Raw genomic sequence first — 20067 nt, 5'->3', positions numbered from 1 at the left:
GTTTCTCTCTGCTTCCACTCTTTTTGCTAAGCTAGGCTAACCGTGACTCCTGCTCTGCACTAAATGCACAGACATGAGATTAATATGAATCTACTCATCTCAATCTCAGAAAAAAAGCAGAAGATGCACTGAACGATTCCTTTTAAACAATTTCACTGAAAACTGTTGAAATTATTTCTACCATAGCTGAAATGTGTCCACGTGTAAAGAAGTGAAAGGCTGACTTACACTACATTGCCCATTACCACCAGGGGAATGACTGAATACATCCAAAGTAACGGCAGATGATAGAAACATAATTAAAATGCTTGTTCCTTCTGAATCTTCTCACTTTGTTACAGTGTTAGGATGACGGATACTAAAATCAGATTTCACTGAGTGAGACTTACCTCCCATGAGGAAGAGGAGGCCGGCCACATATTGCATGAGGCCTCTGTCCCAGCAGCAGCCGAGCACGCCAATGATCCAACCGAACAGGATGATGGCCACCGCCATGCCCATGAAACCTGCCGTCATTCGCCGCAAGTCTGGGAAAACACAAAGGGAGCGAGGTTAAACATCACTAGAACAAGTCGATGGTGTAGCTGTGAAGAGAGGAAACATGAACCACACATGTTCGTTCTGTCGGAAAAGCTCTGAAAAGTTCTCATTTCAAACATAATAGCTAGGTGCTGCTTCTGTTTTGGGTTGACAACCAGCCCTGCTGAACTACACATGATTGTACTTTCTGTCAGGGTAAGTACATTACAGCAGGGTAAGACCACCAGACACACTGGTCCAGTTCTAATGTACTGTACTGTACAGACGATGCATTTTGACACAGTGATCTGGCATGTTAAAAACTCCCACACCCTAAGTCCAACTGACACCAAACCAGCCACACAGATCCAGCTGTCCTTACGAGTGAGGAAGACTGTGAAAACTGGTGTTTCACTAAGTCCCAGTTCTTAAAGGACCAGTGTGTAGGTCGTACAGGCTGGCCTCCAAATCTAGCAGAGAGATTGCAGATTGCAGCCAACAGAATTTCTAGAGCCAGTGTTTGGTTTGTCCGCCTTCTGTAGGTGTAAAGAGCTCATTCTAAGGTAGCAGACCCATGATTCTTGTTTTCTGGTGATTCTACACTAATGAAAACATGCTTACGAATATTATATTCTATTTCTGCCATATTCTGCCAATATTCATGCCGTAATCTTACACACTGGTCCTTTAAATGGTACGTGTAGGCTACGTGTTCTGCTTTTTCTCAGTATGGACATTATGACTGAAGTCCACATTTTAAAGCTGTATTAATTGAACTGCTGTCCTTTGATAGACAGGCTCATTGGTGGCAGGTAACTCGTGGACCAAAATGCTTCTCTATGTTTGGTTCATATGACCTGCTGGTTGTGCAGTAGTAGTAATAGTAAACACTTTTGTCTTAAGAGCAAACTGCAGGGTTTTGGTTTTGGAGTCTAACTGTCGGTAATATGCTTACCTGAGTTTTGTAAGAAAAACTGCTCAATGATGGAGGGCAGCAGAAGGCAGATACTACTTAAATGTGTATTGAAGGGCAGTTTTATAAAGAGACAGAGTATGAATAAGGCCACAAGGACATCAGTGTGCTCTGCAGGAGGGTAATGACATTGACAGCGATGGGCTGCAGAGAGGGGCTGAAATATAAAGAGGACGATAAAGGAGAAAGGAAGAGCTCCAAGCAAAACCCCGACTCCCCTCTCCTAAGTATATTATAATGTCATGGATGAACTGCTCTGCTGGGGGGAGAATGGGGGAGGGGGAGAGGAGGCAGGGGGCTGGCACAGGGCTTGGGTAGCGGACACCATGTGGTGGGGCGAGAAAGGTCAAAACATTTGGCCCGAGAGCATAACTGTAGAGCAAGAAGACAAGCCTCCTCTCATGTTGTACATGCTGCACGTGTTCCACCAGCTTTACTACGAAGCTCTTAACTCGTTCACACCCAGCAGCCTCTGTAAATATTTACTGACCTCAGGCAGCGAAAATTCACTGTTTTAATATCCTCTAATGAACCAACGTATGTCATGACACCGGACCAGCACGCTGACAGACATAACAGAACAGGCGCAAGAAACCATTCAGCTTTTTAACATCAATTTAAAAAATTCAACATATTAACAGTTCATTTCAGATTTATAAAGTTTCAAGAATGAATTAGTTTTTCCTAATTAATGTCCACCCCAATAAACATCAAGTCTGGAGTAATATACATGCTGTGGATGTCTGATGATATTAATCTGATGTACGTCTTTTTAAATTATATAATGTTCAATATTAAAGTGAACAGCAACAGAGGTTATTGAGCATCTTCCTCTGCAGGTGGGGTGACAGTCCCAGCTCACGTTTCAGAATCCTGCTGTCCCCTTCACTGTTACAGTGTCAGAATGATTCATTTACTACACTAAACGGTGCTCTCTTACAGTCCAACCACAACAAACCCAAATGGGAGAAGCTCTGAGTTGATCAAAATGTAAAATGCTCATCTGAGAAGCCTTCAGTTATTACTGTGTGCTCACAGTGCTTACGCTTCACAAGCAGTAGCAAGTGATTGGAGAGCCCACCCCATCCCCCCACCCTCACCTCCAACCGACCCTTGATTTTGCCTCTTGGCAACACACAGTACCAGCTGGCCCTCCTTCTTGATGGAGGTGGTTGGGGCTGAGTGCAGCTTGTGAGGAAGCTTCCAGACACTACTCAGGTCCCCAAACTCAACTCAAACGCAATTTCAGGGGGAAAAAAAGAAAAAAAAAACTATTTAGCCGCTTTAATTTACAGACAATTCTCCAGGAAGGATGCAGAAAACTGATATAACATAATAACAATACCTGGTCTCTGTCTGCATTGAGGATATTACAGGTATTGTATCATCAAATGATTATTGTACATGATAATGTATGTCTTTTCTGGTATACTAACATTACAAAGGAAAGTGTGATAACCAGTTTCATCGTAATTTATTATTATTGCTAGATGATAGAAATTCACTGAAGAACTTCTGACTCCCCCAGCTAGTGACACTAAACTTGAACGCTTGTGTTAGGGAAACACATACTTTAGTACAATATGCTGCATTTAAAACTTCATTCATCTGTTTTTTGCCACTTGGGGGCAGTGCAACAAGCAATAATCATAATTCTGATATATTAAGGGTGTTCATCAGGTGACCTCTTTTATTTTGCACATAGTCATTTCATTGATTAAAAAACATTAAAACATTAATTAGAGCTGCTTTGATATCAAATGTACCGTAATAAAATATATCGCCATTTACAACCCTTTATACTACATCTGCCAAAACCCAGATTAGCGTCATGCTATGTGTCAGTGACCAACATTTGAGCCCCTTGTGTCAAAAAATGACCATTTAGAGCAAACGGTCAAACAGCTAGACCGTACTCTTTGAGGGAGCTCTCAAAGAATTAGAGAGCAAACAAGGGTCCTGCTGGGAGAACTAATCCCCTTAATAAGCACATACATGAACAGCCCCTCGTAGGTAAAAATCAGCCATAAAGCTTAACACATAAGGAGGAGGTTGGGGTGATGGAGGAGCTGCACGGCAGCAAGCAGAGTTGGCATGAGTGTGTGAGCTGAGTAATAGTGACAAGCAATGCAAGGGAGACTTCAGCGCTCTGTCTGAACTAACAATATGTTCCATATCTGAGCTGTGCTATGAGGCAGTCCGCTTGGACGCCATCAGACCTCTAAATGACTATAAAATCATATACAATTATAGAGATAACTTCTCTGATTTTCCTGTATTTTAAAAGAACAAAAGCAGAGTAAAGGAACACAATATAGGCCTACCTCACATGTTTAATATTAACCTTAATGTGAAAGACCGTTTCACACTGTCTTAGTCAAAATGTCCGTTATCGTGGACATGAATGAACTGCGATTAAGTAAATCTAATTTATTTTGATTTAGGATTAAAGTTTTGTTCATTCATATGTCTGAAAAATCAGCCTTTGTGTTTTACTAAAATCATTCAATTCAAAATGTAGATTTGTTTTACAGCACTGTGCTGATGTTCCTTAACAGCATCTGAACATTATATAAAACCCTTAAATTTACTTGAGAGTCAGTGCACGTCAGAATCTTTAGTTTACATTTGACTTTCTTTCTTTCTCTTTCTTTCTTTCTTTCTTTCTTTCTTTCTTTCTTTCTTTCTTTCTTTCTTTCTTTCTCTCTCTCTCTCTCTCTCTTTCTTTCTTTCTTTCTTTCTTTTCATTTTTTCATTTACTCAGTTTACTGTTCATAAGTACACTTGAGTGTAGTTGAGTATTTCCTTTTCTTCTTCTTCTTCTTTTTTTGCTACTTTATACTTCTACACCACACTTTTCTTGATGAGTAGCTTTACAATAAATCTATCTATTTGTGTTAGAGAAGGCACTTCTTGCCGTTTCTCCAAAGAAAAGAACAGTTAACAGTTAAGTTGTGATTTGAATTTGCAAACAACTGAAAAACTGAACTGAAATGCACATTTAGTGAGAAGATAGAGAGACGCTGGAGAAATGTACCTTTAGTTCTGCGAGGTGGGTGGGGGTGTCAGCGGAGGGGTGGGAGGCTTGGGTGCTCTGAATTAGAACACTTTTTTGCATGTGTTGGGGGGGTGTTCTGAAGTAAAGATAAAGTGTTATTTTGCTTTTTAAAGAACAATCTGAATGCAGGACTTTTGCATGTAAAGGAGTGTTGTGGTATTTACTAAAGATCAGAGCACTGTTTCCCCTGCTGGACCCGACAGAACACACCCGCTTTGAAATCTCTGCCTGTGTGGAACATACAGAACGTTTCAGCCAATCAAAGCTGCTGTAGCATGAGCTTTCTGCCTTCTGTGACTTAGAGCCAAAGTACCCTTTAACCAAAACTGATTTAGTTGCCCAAAATGAACCACGGCTGAAATATTTCACTTGACAAACAGGTGCTAGTGCTGCTTAATGCATTCTCACTCAATCCTATGACGCTGAAGAAATATGATATCTACATGATCCATGTGCACATACAACGTACAGGTAAACAGCTTTTCAGAGGCTGAAGCGTTTTTCAGGCTGACTGACAGAGTTATTTCGGTCACCTGCAGATGCTGACGTCTGTGCACGACTTCACGAGGAAGGAGCCCATGTGAAAGTCCCTGTCAGGAGGCCTGTCAGTCACACACTGTAACCGTGGTGACCCCTGACCTTTACAGTGAGGCATGAATATGAACTTGGTGGAGGCAGTGTGACATTCGGTGACACTGTGGAAATCATGATTCATCTTGCTGAGCATCCACGCTGTCACACTCTCTTTCACATGTCACAGGGTTTTGCTACAGATTCAGCTCTCCTCTCGCTGCCACCATTCTTCAGTTACATAGAAGAAGATATTCTGTGCTTCCTCAATAAATCAAGCTGTTTCAGACTTCATGTTCCTACATGTGTGATCCATACACTGGCCGGATTGATGAAATTCGTTGAGCACATTCATGCTCCCCTGAGGTTGAACCTTTTTATTTTTTCTTTCATTCATTCTACTTGTTTAATAAAAGCCTAACAGCTAGCTGGCGCTGATATAAGTCAGTATGAGTTGTTGCTCTCTCTTATAGCAATGCTTTCCCCTCACGCTGCAGTCTGAAAGTCCTCCTGTCACATCAGATTAACCCTTAGCATGTTCTCTGTCAAGACCCACATTCTGCGGGTCACTGTGGGACTCGAGTTTAAGCATCCAGGAAAACAAATATGGGGCGAAATCCCTTGTGGCCTACTCTAGAGGAAGTTCCCCCTGGGTACCAACGTCCTGCAATTCCACAGCACCGCTACCGCTCTCCTGCATGAACACTGTGCTGAACCACATGTGTCATCCTATCTGCCTGCAGCCAGGACCAACGGACAGATGTGGGCACATGTGATGACAAGGAGACAGAGGAGAAGACAGTTGGCTGTAATCATTGAAGAGCATCAGCATCCTAGCACACTGTGTCTCAGAATGATAAACTTGATTCAATAACCAGAGTAAACCACAGGTAGCATAATGTCACCAACACTGGTGTGTTCATAGAAATGTAAGAATTACCTCACAGTGTTTTTAAACAACTAAATGAATGAAAATGCAACATAGAACATGTAAGTCAGACAGCTTTGGAGCATGTTAGCATGCTCAACATGATAATGCTCACATCCTAATATAATGTTTGTCACGTTTATCCTTTTAGTTTGGTGCATTAGCATGTCAACATTTGCTGGTTATCGGTTTATACAAAGTACAGCTAAGGCTGATGAAAAAAGTCAGTTTAGCAGGAAAATGGTGACCAGAAATTAAAATTTGAACCTGCTGGTAGTGCAGAGCTTCACCAAATAAATACATATATAAAATGAATGTGTGCACCAAACCATCAATTCGTTATTAAGACATTTAAACTTGAAACAAAAATGGCACCGGAGAGCTGAACAGTTACACCTGATACATGTAAACATTCAGTGGAGGCTAGCAGCTTCTCCCTGCTTACAGTCTTTGCACTAGCATGGCCATATTTCAGTATTGTGCACACAGAGATGACATTGATGCTGATCTGACTGTGGGCAAGATGGCAAAAGACACATCGCCTGCAGCACGTTCAGTCAATTTGCTATAAATGTGTGATGCCTCGAGTTTTCCAATCACTCATTCAGCATCAGCATCACATACTGTAGCTCAACACTGCATACAATGTGTGCAGGGAGTGGCTGCAGGTATACACAGAGGATAAGAATGGAGGGATTTTAGGGCTAAGGGTTTCTAAGGACTGATGTCAGCACTTCTCTGACATGCAGACTAACAGTAACACACAGGGAGGAAAGACAGGATGACAGGCACACCGACCGGGCTGTCAGTCAGCGGCTGGGAGGAAAGCCAGCAGAGGACTTTAACTGAATGTGCTTTTTCTGGCCAAATTCAGTGATGACACAAAGTCTGTGGATGCATATGCTTTGTGACAGCCAATTATCTTAAACGTATAATCACAATTTTGGCATGGACTCAATGACTTGGATAGAATTTCTACACAAAAGTGAATTTGCTTCTTATGGAGAATTGACTGTAAAGCATGTCATATCATTAGAACAGAAGGGATGTTGGTGATAGCCTACCTTTCATATACAGATCAAATTATGCTGGTACAATCAGTCAGGGTCAAAGCAGATATGTGGAGCTATTGAACTTTTCCACAAAATTGGAAGTTCGACACAACTAATGCCACACACCCAGCATACGAGGCACAATCTAGTTCCCTCCTTAACTGCACAGTTCAATTTTTAGGAGGCAAAGAAGGTAATTCTGTCTATCGCTTGAGCTCGTCATCAACATTGCCTACTTGCTGTGGCACCATGAACGGTCCATTCCACTTGGTGAGAAATTTAGACCGCAGAGTGGGATTTAATGCGAGCACTCTCCCTACTGATGCAAACTCTTTCAGTTCCTCCGATATCTGACCAAGTGAGTTAATCTGGCAGTACTGAATTCCCTGTTTGGTCTGTCCTCTGAGCACAGTGCTGCTCAGCAGACAGAAACTCCCTCACAACATTCAACAAAGGATTCAAATTTGTTATCCTTGTGCCTTGTGCAGTTTAATGTACGTTAACTGGAAGAAGGGCAGTCAATTAGCTGTTGCAACAACCCCCCAGACTTTTATTTCTGGAACAAGGCATGCATTTCAAGACAAAGGCAAAAAGCCACCTCAAAGTGCACCACTGTCAGGTCTAACCCCTATGTTACAATTGGCATTATGGCAAATGCATGAGCTGCCTTCGACATAGCAGGATTCGTAATTTAGCGACTAGCTAATTTTCATTTTCCCTGTCTATACGTCAACACTGCAAACAGAGTTTTTGAATATTGTCACCCTGGAAGGAGCCTTCCAAAAGCTCAGTTTTCAGTGATCTAACACTGCCTTTGTGTGCCAAAACACATAGAAAAAGCTACATTTTGACAAACTATCGTGTCTCATGTGTGTGGATTAGGCATAAGAGTTTCACTCCCCCAATTCCACAGGGAAGAGCTCTGCGAGCCTAGAAATAAAGTAGAGGAGGAGTATTGTTACAAACTGGCTCAGGGAACGTGACAAAGACGGAGTCCACACAAGAGATTCACTTGAATTCAATTTGTTAAAACTGAAGTTAACACAAAGGAATGCGTGCTGTGAGGCTGCTGAAGACACAAAGCAAACGAAGAGGCCGTCAGCTGGGAGTCAGGTGTAGAAACAGAGGGAGCACATGAAGGTCCAGTTTAAGTTCAGTCAGTCAGTCATTTGCATGCTTGGCCTGTAGCTTATTTCTCGTCCCATCCTGCATTCACTCCTCTCATGCATGCTCATTCTAATTTCTTTGTCTGGGGCTGTCAGTTGAGACATCAGACGGTGACATCTATCCAATAGCACAGCGACACACCCTCACCATTAGCCTATCATCTCACTGCTGTCTTTTTTATCCTCGTCAGCCACCACCACCAGTGTCTGGACTGAATGGGGGCATTCATCTTGCTGCTGCTCAGGGTGATGCCCCTCGATTACAAAATCTCCCTGTAGAGTCGAGAGTAGTGTAAAGTGCCAGAGACTTTCTGATATGACTCAGTTATCACATATCATCTGTCTTCTACTCAACCTCTACTGGTTAGTCTGTATAAACAGTGTCTACACTCTTTTTCAAGGTGGACACCCAAGATTAGTGTCACCAATTCAGCATCTGACCAAATGTGAATTATGGTCACAATCTCCCCTTCTGTTCCTGAGTTATGGCGTTGAATTACACAGTGAAGCTGACCTTTGACCCTTTGAGTACTAAATGTCATCATCTCATCATTTTATCCAGTTAGACATTTGTGTGAAATTTTGTCCGAATTAGCGTATAAATTGTTGAGTTATGGCCGAATCCACATTTTGTGAGACCGTCTTGACCGTTGACCAGCAAATTCTAATCAGTTCATCGAGTCCAAGTTGACGTTTGTGCCAGCTGCAATGAAATCCCCTCCAGGCATCCTGAGATACAGCTGGTGACAGCTGACTTGAATGCATCAGCTGACCTGTTGCATCTACATACAGGTTATCTCCTGTTTACGGGTGACTGGGCATTGTCAGGTTTGATGTGGATACCACACTGAGAGACCTGTTTAAACCCTGATGCACAGTTTGATGCATGTCTCTGCCGCTGTCAGCTTGTCTGTCTTGCTCTGTGGATCCCAGATAGGTCCTTGCAGCAGTCAGAATTCAGTCCAGGCTCACAGGCCTGTGTGTTGGCTGGAGCTGGGAGCTGTCAGACGTCATCCATGCCACTGCATTTGACTACATTTCACCTCCCCTGGTTTGAAAAGCATGAGTGATGGACACACTCCGGGTGATACTGTGCATCCACCTATGTGTTTTGCTAGTATTCTGTATGAAGAGAATACAGGGAAAGAAACAAAGCAGTCGGTATCTAGCGTCTACTGAACCTCCCCATATCATTAATATTATTATCATTATTAGCCTTTGTGGGATGACGACTGTATGTGATATACATTTTTGTAGAAAATATGTGTACATGGGTACATGTACATACAGTATATATTCTTCAAGATGAGTTTATGTGGAAGGAATTGTTTTTTTCATAATCAAACGCAGTATATTTTCCTCACACTTGAAACTTATACTTATAGGGGTAGCTGAGGCTGTATGAGGTACTTATATATGTATTTTACATACAGTATGATAACACCTTCGCAGCCGAACGCCTCCAAAGTCTGGGAGCATTTCACTCTTAACTTGGCCAAAAATGTTGTGAAGTGCAATTTGCAAAGCTGACCTTGCTGGGCATGGGAGCACGTCAGTTATGCTTGAGCATCTGAAGAGGATGCACACTGGCTGTGTGGATGATGAAGATCTGTCTCTGTCAGATAGTTAACTAGTTAGCAAGGGAAAGAGATAGATAGATAGATAGATAGATAGATAGATAGATAGATAGATAGATAGATAGATAGATAGATAGATAGATAGATCGATAGATAGATAGATAGATCGATAGATAGATAGATAGATAGATCGATAGATCGATAGAGAGAGAGAGAGAGAGAGAGAGAGAGAGAGAGAGAGTTGAAGGGGCAACAAGAATACAACAGAGGAAGGGATGAGGCCATGAAAATAGATGTTATCATATAGAGAGAGCACAGAATCCACTGATCACAATGTGTTCAGTAATAAATAACAATAGAAAGCTGATTGATGTACATCCCACACATCCAAACCACTGAATAGATCAACTGCCAGTGACTCCCAAAATGACATATATCAACGCTGGACAGTGCCAGCGACAAGCCGCTACAATGAAGGCAGGAAAAACTTTTATTTGCTAATTGTTCTACAGAATTTACTGAAACTATTTGAAGAATTGTAAATTTTAGTGAAACTTCATGGCAGACTGGAGTCTCTGCCAACAATTAAAGATTATCCTGTGTGAAAGGGATGTTAGTGTTCCCTATGAAAACGTGACCTGCATCTGTCCCTTTCGGGCGACTATTAATGTTGCCACAGATTAGTTAGACTGGTTACTGGCACCTTGGTTACTGATAGTTAATGGTCCTTTACTGAAACTGGCTGTCATTGTTCTTTTGTGGTGGAAGTTGTTGCCATTCTGTGCTTCAAAGAAAGACAGTGGAAGAAGACATAAATGACTGAAATAATGAAATGTTCAGTAAAACAATAAACGTCCTCACTGTGCCTGATAATAAGAGGCACAGATGATCAGAACAACCACTGCCTTCAAAGACAAAAGCTCACATTGAATCCTCCTGATTACTGATGCTGCTCTGGAAATAACTGTGGATAATAACTGTGCTCGTTTTGTTTACTGTATCAGCATACAACAGGCTGCTGTCTGTCTGCCTTTCTCCACTGCTTAATAGCGTCCATTGTTCAGTTCTGTACTGCAATTCCCTTTTAATTACATTCTCTGCTCCAGGACCAATGGCCCAATGAAATGTTATTTCATAAAAGGGAAATGGCTTTTGGTTCCTGTGAGGAAATGTTATTTTCTCAGTTAGATAGATGGAGAGGAAAATGTCCTTTCTGTAACAGCTCAAAGATTGCCTGTTAATCAGCAGTTTGCTGGCTTGGATAGTCTTCCACACTGTTAGAATACACAGCACAGGAGCACAGTGTTGTAGCTCCGGGGCAGATTTTCAGTAAAACAGTGAATTGTTGTGAATTGGGGACCTTCAGTCTGTGACCTGGGGCAATTTACTTTTTGCCATTTCCACATCTGCCTCATCTACTCCTACTTTAATTAGTAAAAACTGGTGAGAACTGACTTCTCTTCCTCAGGAAAAAGAGGCCTTATTTGTTGTTAATCTGAGGGGCAGACACACTTCTGGAAATATCAGGATGTGTGACAACAGGAGAAAGAATTGTATATATTATATTATATAAAGATACTGTTTATCTTTGTATAGTGTCCTTGAGTGTTTTGAAAGGCGCTTATAAATAAAATTGATTATTATGATTATTATGATTATTATTATTATTATTATTATTATTAAAGAGGATAAGCCAACAAAAAACAAAACTGGGCTCAAGACTCACAACACAATACTAAGGCTAGATCTGTAGATAAGTCCAGTATGCGGATGGCATCAGCTCCAGATTGCTCAGGGACTGTGGAGATCAGCTCTGCGAGGTTGTTCTGGAGAAAGTTCCAGGAGATGGTGATTGACTTCCACAGGAAGGTGTCACAGATCACACCTGTGAGCATCCAGGATTTGGAGATTGAGATCGTGAGGCAGTACAAGTACCTGGGTGTGCACCTCAACAATAATCTGGACTGGACCACCAACACAGACGCCCTGTACAGAAAAGGCCAAAGTCCTTTGGAGTATGTAGAACACTGTTAAAAACTTCTAACGACTCTGTGGTCGCTTCTACGCAGTGGTCTGCTGGGGCTGTGGGAGCTCCGAGAGCTGGCTCTGTCCTGGACTGCCCTCTGGACACCATTGAGGACATAGGTGACAGGAGGATGTTAGCCAAGCTGACATCGATCATTGACAACTCCTCCCACCCCCTGTGTTACCCATGGGGGCCCTCAGTAGCTCCTTCAGTAACACACTGCTGCATCCACTGCATCCAACAGCTGTCAGATTATTCAATTCAGGGTTTGTATAATGTTGCACTGTGTCCACACACATACTGTTTTTTGCACTACTGTTGTTTAACATCATTCTATCTCATACATGCTATACCCTGTGCAATACTACATTCCTTTATTTTCTTTAAGCACTACACCTATGCATATATGTTTTTATTCCTACTGTGACACATATATAACTATTACTGTGCAAAACAGTAAACACTGCACTTAACTTATCCGAACCCACCATGTGCAATGTGCAATTTTTTAAATCCTTGTGCAATTTTTCACTATTTTTTTTTAACATTTCCCTTGGTGATATATATATATATTTATTGTCTTTTGTATGAAATGTACATACACTGTGTATAGTGAACTTCTTTTTTTTCATTTTCTATTGCCTTTGCTCTTGTTATTTCTATTGCTGCTGACTGTAACACCCAAAATTCCCCATCTGGGGATTAATAAAGTATATATATTTTTATCTTAATTCCAGTGTATCACAATGTGGGTCAATTTGGAACTTATTTTTGCAGTTCATTTCTATCTGTCATGTACTCAACAAAGTAAGTTGTGAGATGTGGAACCATGGTGGCGTCACTAAAAATGGGTCAGAGGGTCAAGAAACATGAGCAATCAGATGATCAGGCAGATTGGAAACACACCAACAGATTACCTGATCCTCCAAATCATTTTCTTTGGAGGTAAATGTGAAATGATTACCAGTATGATATGTACAGAGGTTGTCACCATGTTCCCAGAACTAAGCAATCTAAGTGGTGAGTAGTGAAATAGACTTTGCCAGCCTAACCTCTAAGTCAAGGCTTCAGATCTGATATTACACTAACCACAATACAATCCGCTGCAGTGTCAGGGGTGACATCTGTGCAAATAGTTTTTGGGATCAGAAAGTGAGTGAGCACTTCTGATGAGAGGTGTTGGTTTCAGTGAGTTTTTGCTGAGGTTTTGCTGCTGTAAGCATGTGGTTCTGTCACAGAGGCTGCCTGCAGCCACAGCTCATTGGGGAGGAGGAATAGAGCTTAATTTCATTACGCCATGTCAACTGCCACTGGGGAGAAAACAATGGAGTGGGAAAATCAAATTATGCAAGATAGCAGGGAGGAGGGAGAAGGTGGGTGTGATGAGGATGAGTTGGCAGTGGCGAGAGCAGAGTGATGTCTTTAAACATATGTGCTATTTGCTGAGGAAGCCCTCAACACGCCCTGTGGCTTTTGTGGCACCGCAGCAAAGCCTTGTTCTTTCCTTTGGGGTGGGGGCCATATGGATGATTTCATGGCGTGTCAGTCAGCGGCTGTTTGAGCACCCCTGCAGGTTGAGTCAGGGGCTCGGGGGAGCTGGCTGAGCACATACAGAGGGAGGGGGAGAGTGAGAATGGACAGGGAATTATCACTGACAGCTATCTCCTGGAGAACATCGGACACATGGGTCCCCGCGGAGCTGCTGGTTGGATGGCTGGCATATCGGAGTATAGTGGAATGTTCTTATCAGCCATCCATCGCTGTCTCCATGGCAAAAGGAGATGGACCTTTGACTCATAAACATTAAAACATGGCCATGATCATGATAAATCCTCATTATCACAATAATAATAAAAGCTTAGATACTGGGCCAGAGGCTTTTTCACCACACCTCATGTATCCAAGGCTGAAAAGGATGAACGTGTCTTTGCTGGTCGACAGTAAAGTGGAAAAAATTGGCAGCTCAGTGCCATAGGAATTAGGACGTTAAAGAAAGTTTATCCCCTTACGTTTAGCAAACCTCAGAAGTGTGCTGATTAGATTATGTGAGGATGAGAGGAAAGTTCACTAGCTTTGTTTCTTGCTGGTGGTTTTTATGAATATACTTTTTAACATTGCTGTAGCACCCTAAGATGTTATGAAATGCCTCTGGTGCCATTGTACTAGAAAACCCAAAAAGTCATGAAAAAGAGGAGCGGGGGTGCCCGGGCTGTACCTGACTGCCTCCACTTTGAGTGCGGATGAAAGTTCACGACAACCCCCTATTTTATCATCACAGCCTGTCATGGTTAAGGCGCACAATGCTTCAAAGAAAGTGTTTGTCAGATCATCGAAAAAGGTCTGAAACCGCCGACCAAACAGCTTTCTGTTGTTGTGTGTGGGGTTGAAATTGTAAGCAGGGTTCTCTCAAGCTCTATTTCATTTGTCAGAATTTTCATGTCTACAAGCAAGGGCAACACTGAGCATCTCTGTGGACAGACTGTCCAAAAGTGTGCACCATTATATCCATTTGAACGATGGTCTGACCCTTCTCTGTGACATCATGGTTTTCACCCTGGCTTTGAGTGTGGCTATCAGAATAGTTACAAACACTTCAGTCTTAAGCATTTTTCGGATGTTTCAAGCATACCAAGGCCTTAACACGTGCCTAGCCTTGCCTGAGACCCAAACTCTCTTTCTTCCTTTCTCTAGGCCCTGTGTTCATCATGGAACTTGCCAGTCGTTGTTATTCCATGTCTGTCCATTACGGTCCACCTTGAAACACCCTTGCTCCCTCAAACCCCCGCCGCTGCTCCCTTGTTCCTGTTCCCGGTTCTTGTCTGTATCTGGTTCCTGCTTGTCTTCCTGATCCATGTCCCTGTTCTGCTAACCTGCCTGTTGCCCAGAGGTTTTTGACCTACTGCCAATTTTGACCTAAGGCGGGGCCTTCTGTTGAATTCGTTTGCCTCTGGAAGAGTCCCTTAAATTCAATCTGCTCTGCCCCCATGTGTTTGCATCTGGATCCTCTAGCTTGTTGTCTGTATCTTGAGCTGTGACATTGTGACTGATAAAAACACCACAATGTACAGGTTGATCAAAAGAGAAGGGTTCAGTCATTAAAAACACGAATGTCCTGCCAAACACAAATGTAGGTATAAGCAGCTGCAGGATGAAATGTCATTACTGATCAGAGTTACAGCTGCTGTATGAATTATGTAACCTTTCACATCCTTTTGAACATGTTTTCATGAAGGCAATGATGGTGGTAACACACAATGATTCACAGTTTGTGACTGAAATTTCAGAAATTTGCCCAATATTTGAAAAGGAAATAATTCCTTTGGGGAGCATAATTGCATACAATAGACTGAATGCCAATCTGACCGGTTGTGCAGAGATCTGTCTCTGTACTAAAGTGGAGGAATGACAGACAAACAGACCAGCGCTGTCACCCATAGTCCCTACTAACCATGGTGAATATGCTTGGGATCAGGACCCGGATCTTTATCAGTCAGCCAGAACTTCTAAGTTATTTTACCAGCTTTAATGGGTGACAAAATGAGCGGGGTAATGATTTTTATTAATCAAGGTCAGAGGCTACAATCAAAGGATAAAGAGATAAAAATCAGAAGCTTCTGCTAAATTAATTCATATCCCAAAGCTTTTGATGATCATAAAAACAGAGAGAGAAACCTGCTGGCAAACAGAAAAAGGAAATTGTCCAATCTGGTGCCTCAGGAAGCCGGATCCAGTCTGTATGATATATTCCTCCGCTAATATACAACATGATTCTCTTTCTGAAAGGCTGTGAAGCTCGGAGAGGAGCAGAGGCGCTGACAACCAATCACTGCACAGCATCATTAGCATCGGTTTTGCATGGCACTGTGTTAATGGCTGTTATGTGCTCCTTTGATGGGCCACTCCACTGGCAGTGCTGATAAAACAGGACTTGTGTGACTCAGCATTTTTTGAAAGAAGATTTTCTTAATCTTTCCAGGACCGATGCCAAGTTGTGGAGTGAGTGATGCTCTAGCGTGGACCCTGAAAGCTGCTTGAATGATTCAAAGGCAGTCCAGGAAGCAGGAATGAGGGAAGAGGCAGTGAAAACAGTGAAAGGCAGAGCTGGAGGAGAGGCAGAGATGCTAAAAGCTCTTAGCCATTAATATCTGCAGTTCTAGATGCTCAGAGCATAGAAATGAGACTCGCTCATTTAGAAGAGATGTGCAAGCTTAAGCAGACATAGAAACAGAAAGACAGAGTCCGACTATCCCTGTTTGCAACAATGTCATTGAAGTATCAAGAGATAAGCCCACACGGCAGAATGATTTGACCAAAACAGCAAACTGAATAGAACATAGGCCTTAATAGAACATGAATACACAAAAAAATGTTTTTTTTTTTGGTCTGAATTCACTATGAATGTACACAGGAAATCTTAATGAAATCATTAGTTTTGGAAATCTTTGTCATACTCCCTGAAAATTTGGTATGTCACCTGGATGGGCGTGGTTTTGCAGGACGCAGCAGCGCACAGTTCAGTGAGAGTTTTCCATGATGGAGGATGAATTAGTTCTGCACAAATACTTTAGATTGCTACTTTTAATTTGTCTAATCCAGTTATGCTAACATTTGAATCTCAAAACATGTTCTCCAAATCATGTGCCATGAAAACATTAGATCAAATTTACTGGCTAGCGCAGAGATGATGTATGAATGCAGAACAGAAATCATGAATTATTCTGGCTTGATGAAATGAGAATATGGGCAAGTGTTATTTCTGAAGCATGAACTGCCTTGAACTCTAGGCAACCTGGACTGACTAAAACAGGCACAATATGGCATAATAATAATATTTCAGTATGAGATCAATTGATGATTGATTGATGCATGTCAAGTGAAGGCACACAAATTTGTATATTTGTGTTTTTGTGCATGGGAACTGATAGTCTCCCTTTGCAAGGGTATCATTTGAGGCAAGACACCACATTAATATCAGAGTACAGAACCCCCACTTACTATATTTTTGTTGTTGGACATAATTTAGTCCATCTAAATGTCAAATGACCCAACGTGACCTAACGAGAATGTATCAGGCACACAATAATTTGTGTGACGCAGGACATAAGACCCTGCCCCCAGGTGAATTGCAAAGTTTTTAGGGAGTCCCCCTCACAATCATTATGTTGGCCAAGAGGAACTTTTGGTCGGATGGTGGGATACGGGACAGGGCTCATCCTGATCATTATAATTCATCCTCTGGGGATGATAAACATCCATACCAAATCTCATGGCAGTCTGGCGAGTAGTTTCTCTTACGCTGGACCAAAGTGTTGGATGTAGGTCAGTTGATGCCTGTAGCTTGGTGATCTGGGGACAGACTGCGAAAAACTGCTGCATTTCTGGACAGTTGATGTGAGTCAATGCCAGAAAATAGTACAGTGATGTATCCTGACAATTTTACGTGCATAAACCATGATGATGTGCCTCAAGACACTGCTGTTGTGTGGGTTTAGCAGGAATTTGGACCACGTGCAGTACTGCGACAAACAATGAAGGGGGCTGCATTGGTGCGGCCTTCAGTAAGTGTTACATGGGTGACAGGGGAGTCCGTGTGAGACTGCAACTCATAAGGTCACGTTGGATCATTGTTGCCATGGTGAGTGTGGCCAGACTCTGAACATGCACTGAATTTTTTTGGGTGGCCTACCCAGAACAAACAAGGTTCTTTTTGGAAATGTTGAAGGTGTGTGCTGCAAGAGTGGTGCATTCACGTGGAGATGTACAGATTTAAGTTGATGCTATGCACTGCTCGAGAGTACAATACTGTGTTACAGCTGTTCATTCGCCTTAGACAAAGTGTTATGTTCTGTTACGGGGCTTTAAGTTGAGAGGTGGTGTTGGGGGGCTAAGCTGCTGAAATTTGACATTTACTTTTTGTTCACATCCCTGTTAGTTTTGTACGTATTTGGCCATTGGAGAAATTGAAATTTTTACCTGATGATGGTGATGATCTAATTGTGACAACAAAGTGATGTGTACCAAAGTTCATGTCAGTCCATCGGATCAAAACCACAAATATGAATCTCATGGTGGCATTCAAGAAAAGTCATTAGGATTCATTTTCTGGGCACGATGTCGGGGCAATCCCTCCAACACTGAGATATTTCATTCTGGACCAAAACGGTGGACCAACTGACAGACCAACACCCCGAACTAGCATGGCTAAAATGCAACTGGGACAACATATACTGTATGCAAAACATTTTTACCATTAAAAATAATGATATATACACTTTACCCTTAGGAGGCCACAGGGTTCACTATGGGCATGGGTACATGCTCCAGCACACTAAGAAGAAAAAGTGGTTTAGAAAATAGATGCATGGTCTCGGTGTCTGTTAATAGTGTCAATCACAAGAATACCTAAACACTTACTGTATGACACTGATGGATTGTTTGTATGTATCTGTTCAGCAGAAACAAAGTCTCTCTGTGAGACTTTCATTCATGTTCTAGATAGAAAGGAGCTCTCACTACAAAGTCTCCACACATTTTGAACTATATGATCACTGAGTGATTTCACTGTTGCCATGAAGGCTGCTTTTACATACACCAATATTTCAGATATCTTGTTGTCTAATGTCACAGCCCGGCAGCAGTCTGGTTTTTAATGTCAATCAACACACCTGGTCAAAGCAGAAGGATTTTGCACAGTGTGTATCAGGTTTAACCCAGATCCGAGCTTTCCACCGGGCAGGTGTCTGTGATGTGACATGTATTTGCTCTGTCCTTCACGTGTCTCGAATCCACACTGGTTTTCAGAAGCAGAGCATTTTACCTGCCAAGATTTGTTTCTGTCTCTCAGACTGGAGTTTATTTGGCCATTTTCCCTTGATTTTTGTGCTTCTAGACTTCTACCATGGCTAAGTATGTTTTTTTTTTTTTTTTTTTTTTAATTGTTGAACAATAGGGAGCACAGGGTATTTGATTTTCAAAATGTACCGGATTCTCTACACCTTTCCTGTGTGATGCTTCTGATACGGCGACACTACATGCCTGGTGGAAATGCCTTCATTGAGTAGAATAGCAGCGATCAGCTGCGTCATACACATCGCAGACAGAACGCAGAAAGAAATCCTATCCTGAACCTGAAAGCCTGAAGTGCCTCCACTTCCGCCGCTCGTTCTGTCACTGAAGGACGTCTGGAATACTTTGTGATAATATCTTAATAGATGGCCAGAGCTAACGGGAGTGAGGAGAGGAGAGGAACAGTGGCAGGAGGAGAGCGGCAGTGGAAGACGGTGAAAGTAATTATTACTTAAGTTGCGAGAGATATATTGAGGAGACAGGGGGCAAAGAAATAATACCTCTCATGTGTGATGTGACAGATGTACTGTAACTGGGTGTCACCATCACACTGCCTCTGGTGGGATATATGTACGCCAGTATGACTAAATATCACTAAATATCACTGATTAGTATTAGTCATGAAATCATGACAGAATAAGATATGAAAACATCACTTGCCAGCATGATAAGTAGGCTACTGATGAAATGTGTTTTTGGCATGATGATTTAGCTAATGCTTTCGAAACTGAAAAGCAGCTGTATGATAATGATTTTTGTCACCATAGATATTATGAATAATTTGAACATACTGGAAAGGCTGGATTAGCAAGCAGGGAAAGTGGGCTGCCCTGGGGCCTCAGACCTGTGGGGGGCCTGGGCACTCCTGGTTCACTGTTGGCAATTAGTCTGTGGTAATATGACTCATTGCAAATATCTTCAGTAATATGCTCCTCTGAAGGCCATTATAAACTGAAATGACAAAGGCCTTTAAAGCATGGACAAACAAAGGAGAACTGGACGCCACATTCGTTCACATGAGAGCTTGTCACTGATTACACACTCTGAAAACATCTCTGCGCACTTCCTCATGCTTTTGTGTCCTTATCACAGAGCACGCTCAGTACTGTCCTCCTGCAGAGGCAGTGGCGAGCATGCACCTTTGACCACATTCTCATCATACATGTTTGTATCCGCTGCCTTACAGCCACTCTTTGTCTCATGACTGTGTTTGGGGAAAGACTTTTTGGACCAGCGTGCATCATGTGACCCTGCACTATTGATCCTACAACCACCAAGTCAAAATCATCCTACAGCCCGGCCCCACAATGCTCAAGATGGTTTACAAGCATAAAAACCCACTGAAACACAGA

General features: G+C 42.2%; 1 protein-coding gene across 1 annotated transcript in view; it reads right to left on the bottom strand.

The window, feature by feature from the left end:
* tmem178b (transmembrane protein 178B) overlaps nt 1–20067 on the bottom strand; it is a 103863-nt gene that overhangs the window by 3628 nt on the left and 80168 nt on the right. Inside the window, exon 3 of the mRNA XM_041964295.1 lies at nt 390–527. Coding sequence (XP_041820229.1) covers nt 390–527 — 138 coding nt within the window. The remainder of the gene's footprint in view (nt 1–389; nt 528–20067) is intronic.

Source organism: Chelmon rostratus, chromosome 22 (genome assembly GCF_017976325.1).
Source record: "Chelmon rostratus isolate fCheRos1 chromosome 22, fCheRos1.pri, whole genome shotgun sequence".
NCBI lineage: Eukaryota > Metazoa > Chordata > Actinopteri > Chaetodontiformes > Chaetodontidae > Chelmon > Chelmon rostratus.
The sequence above is the reverse complement of the archived record's forward strand: the minus strand, read 5'-3'. Positions and strand labels throughout refer to the sequence as shown.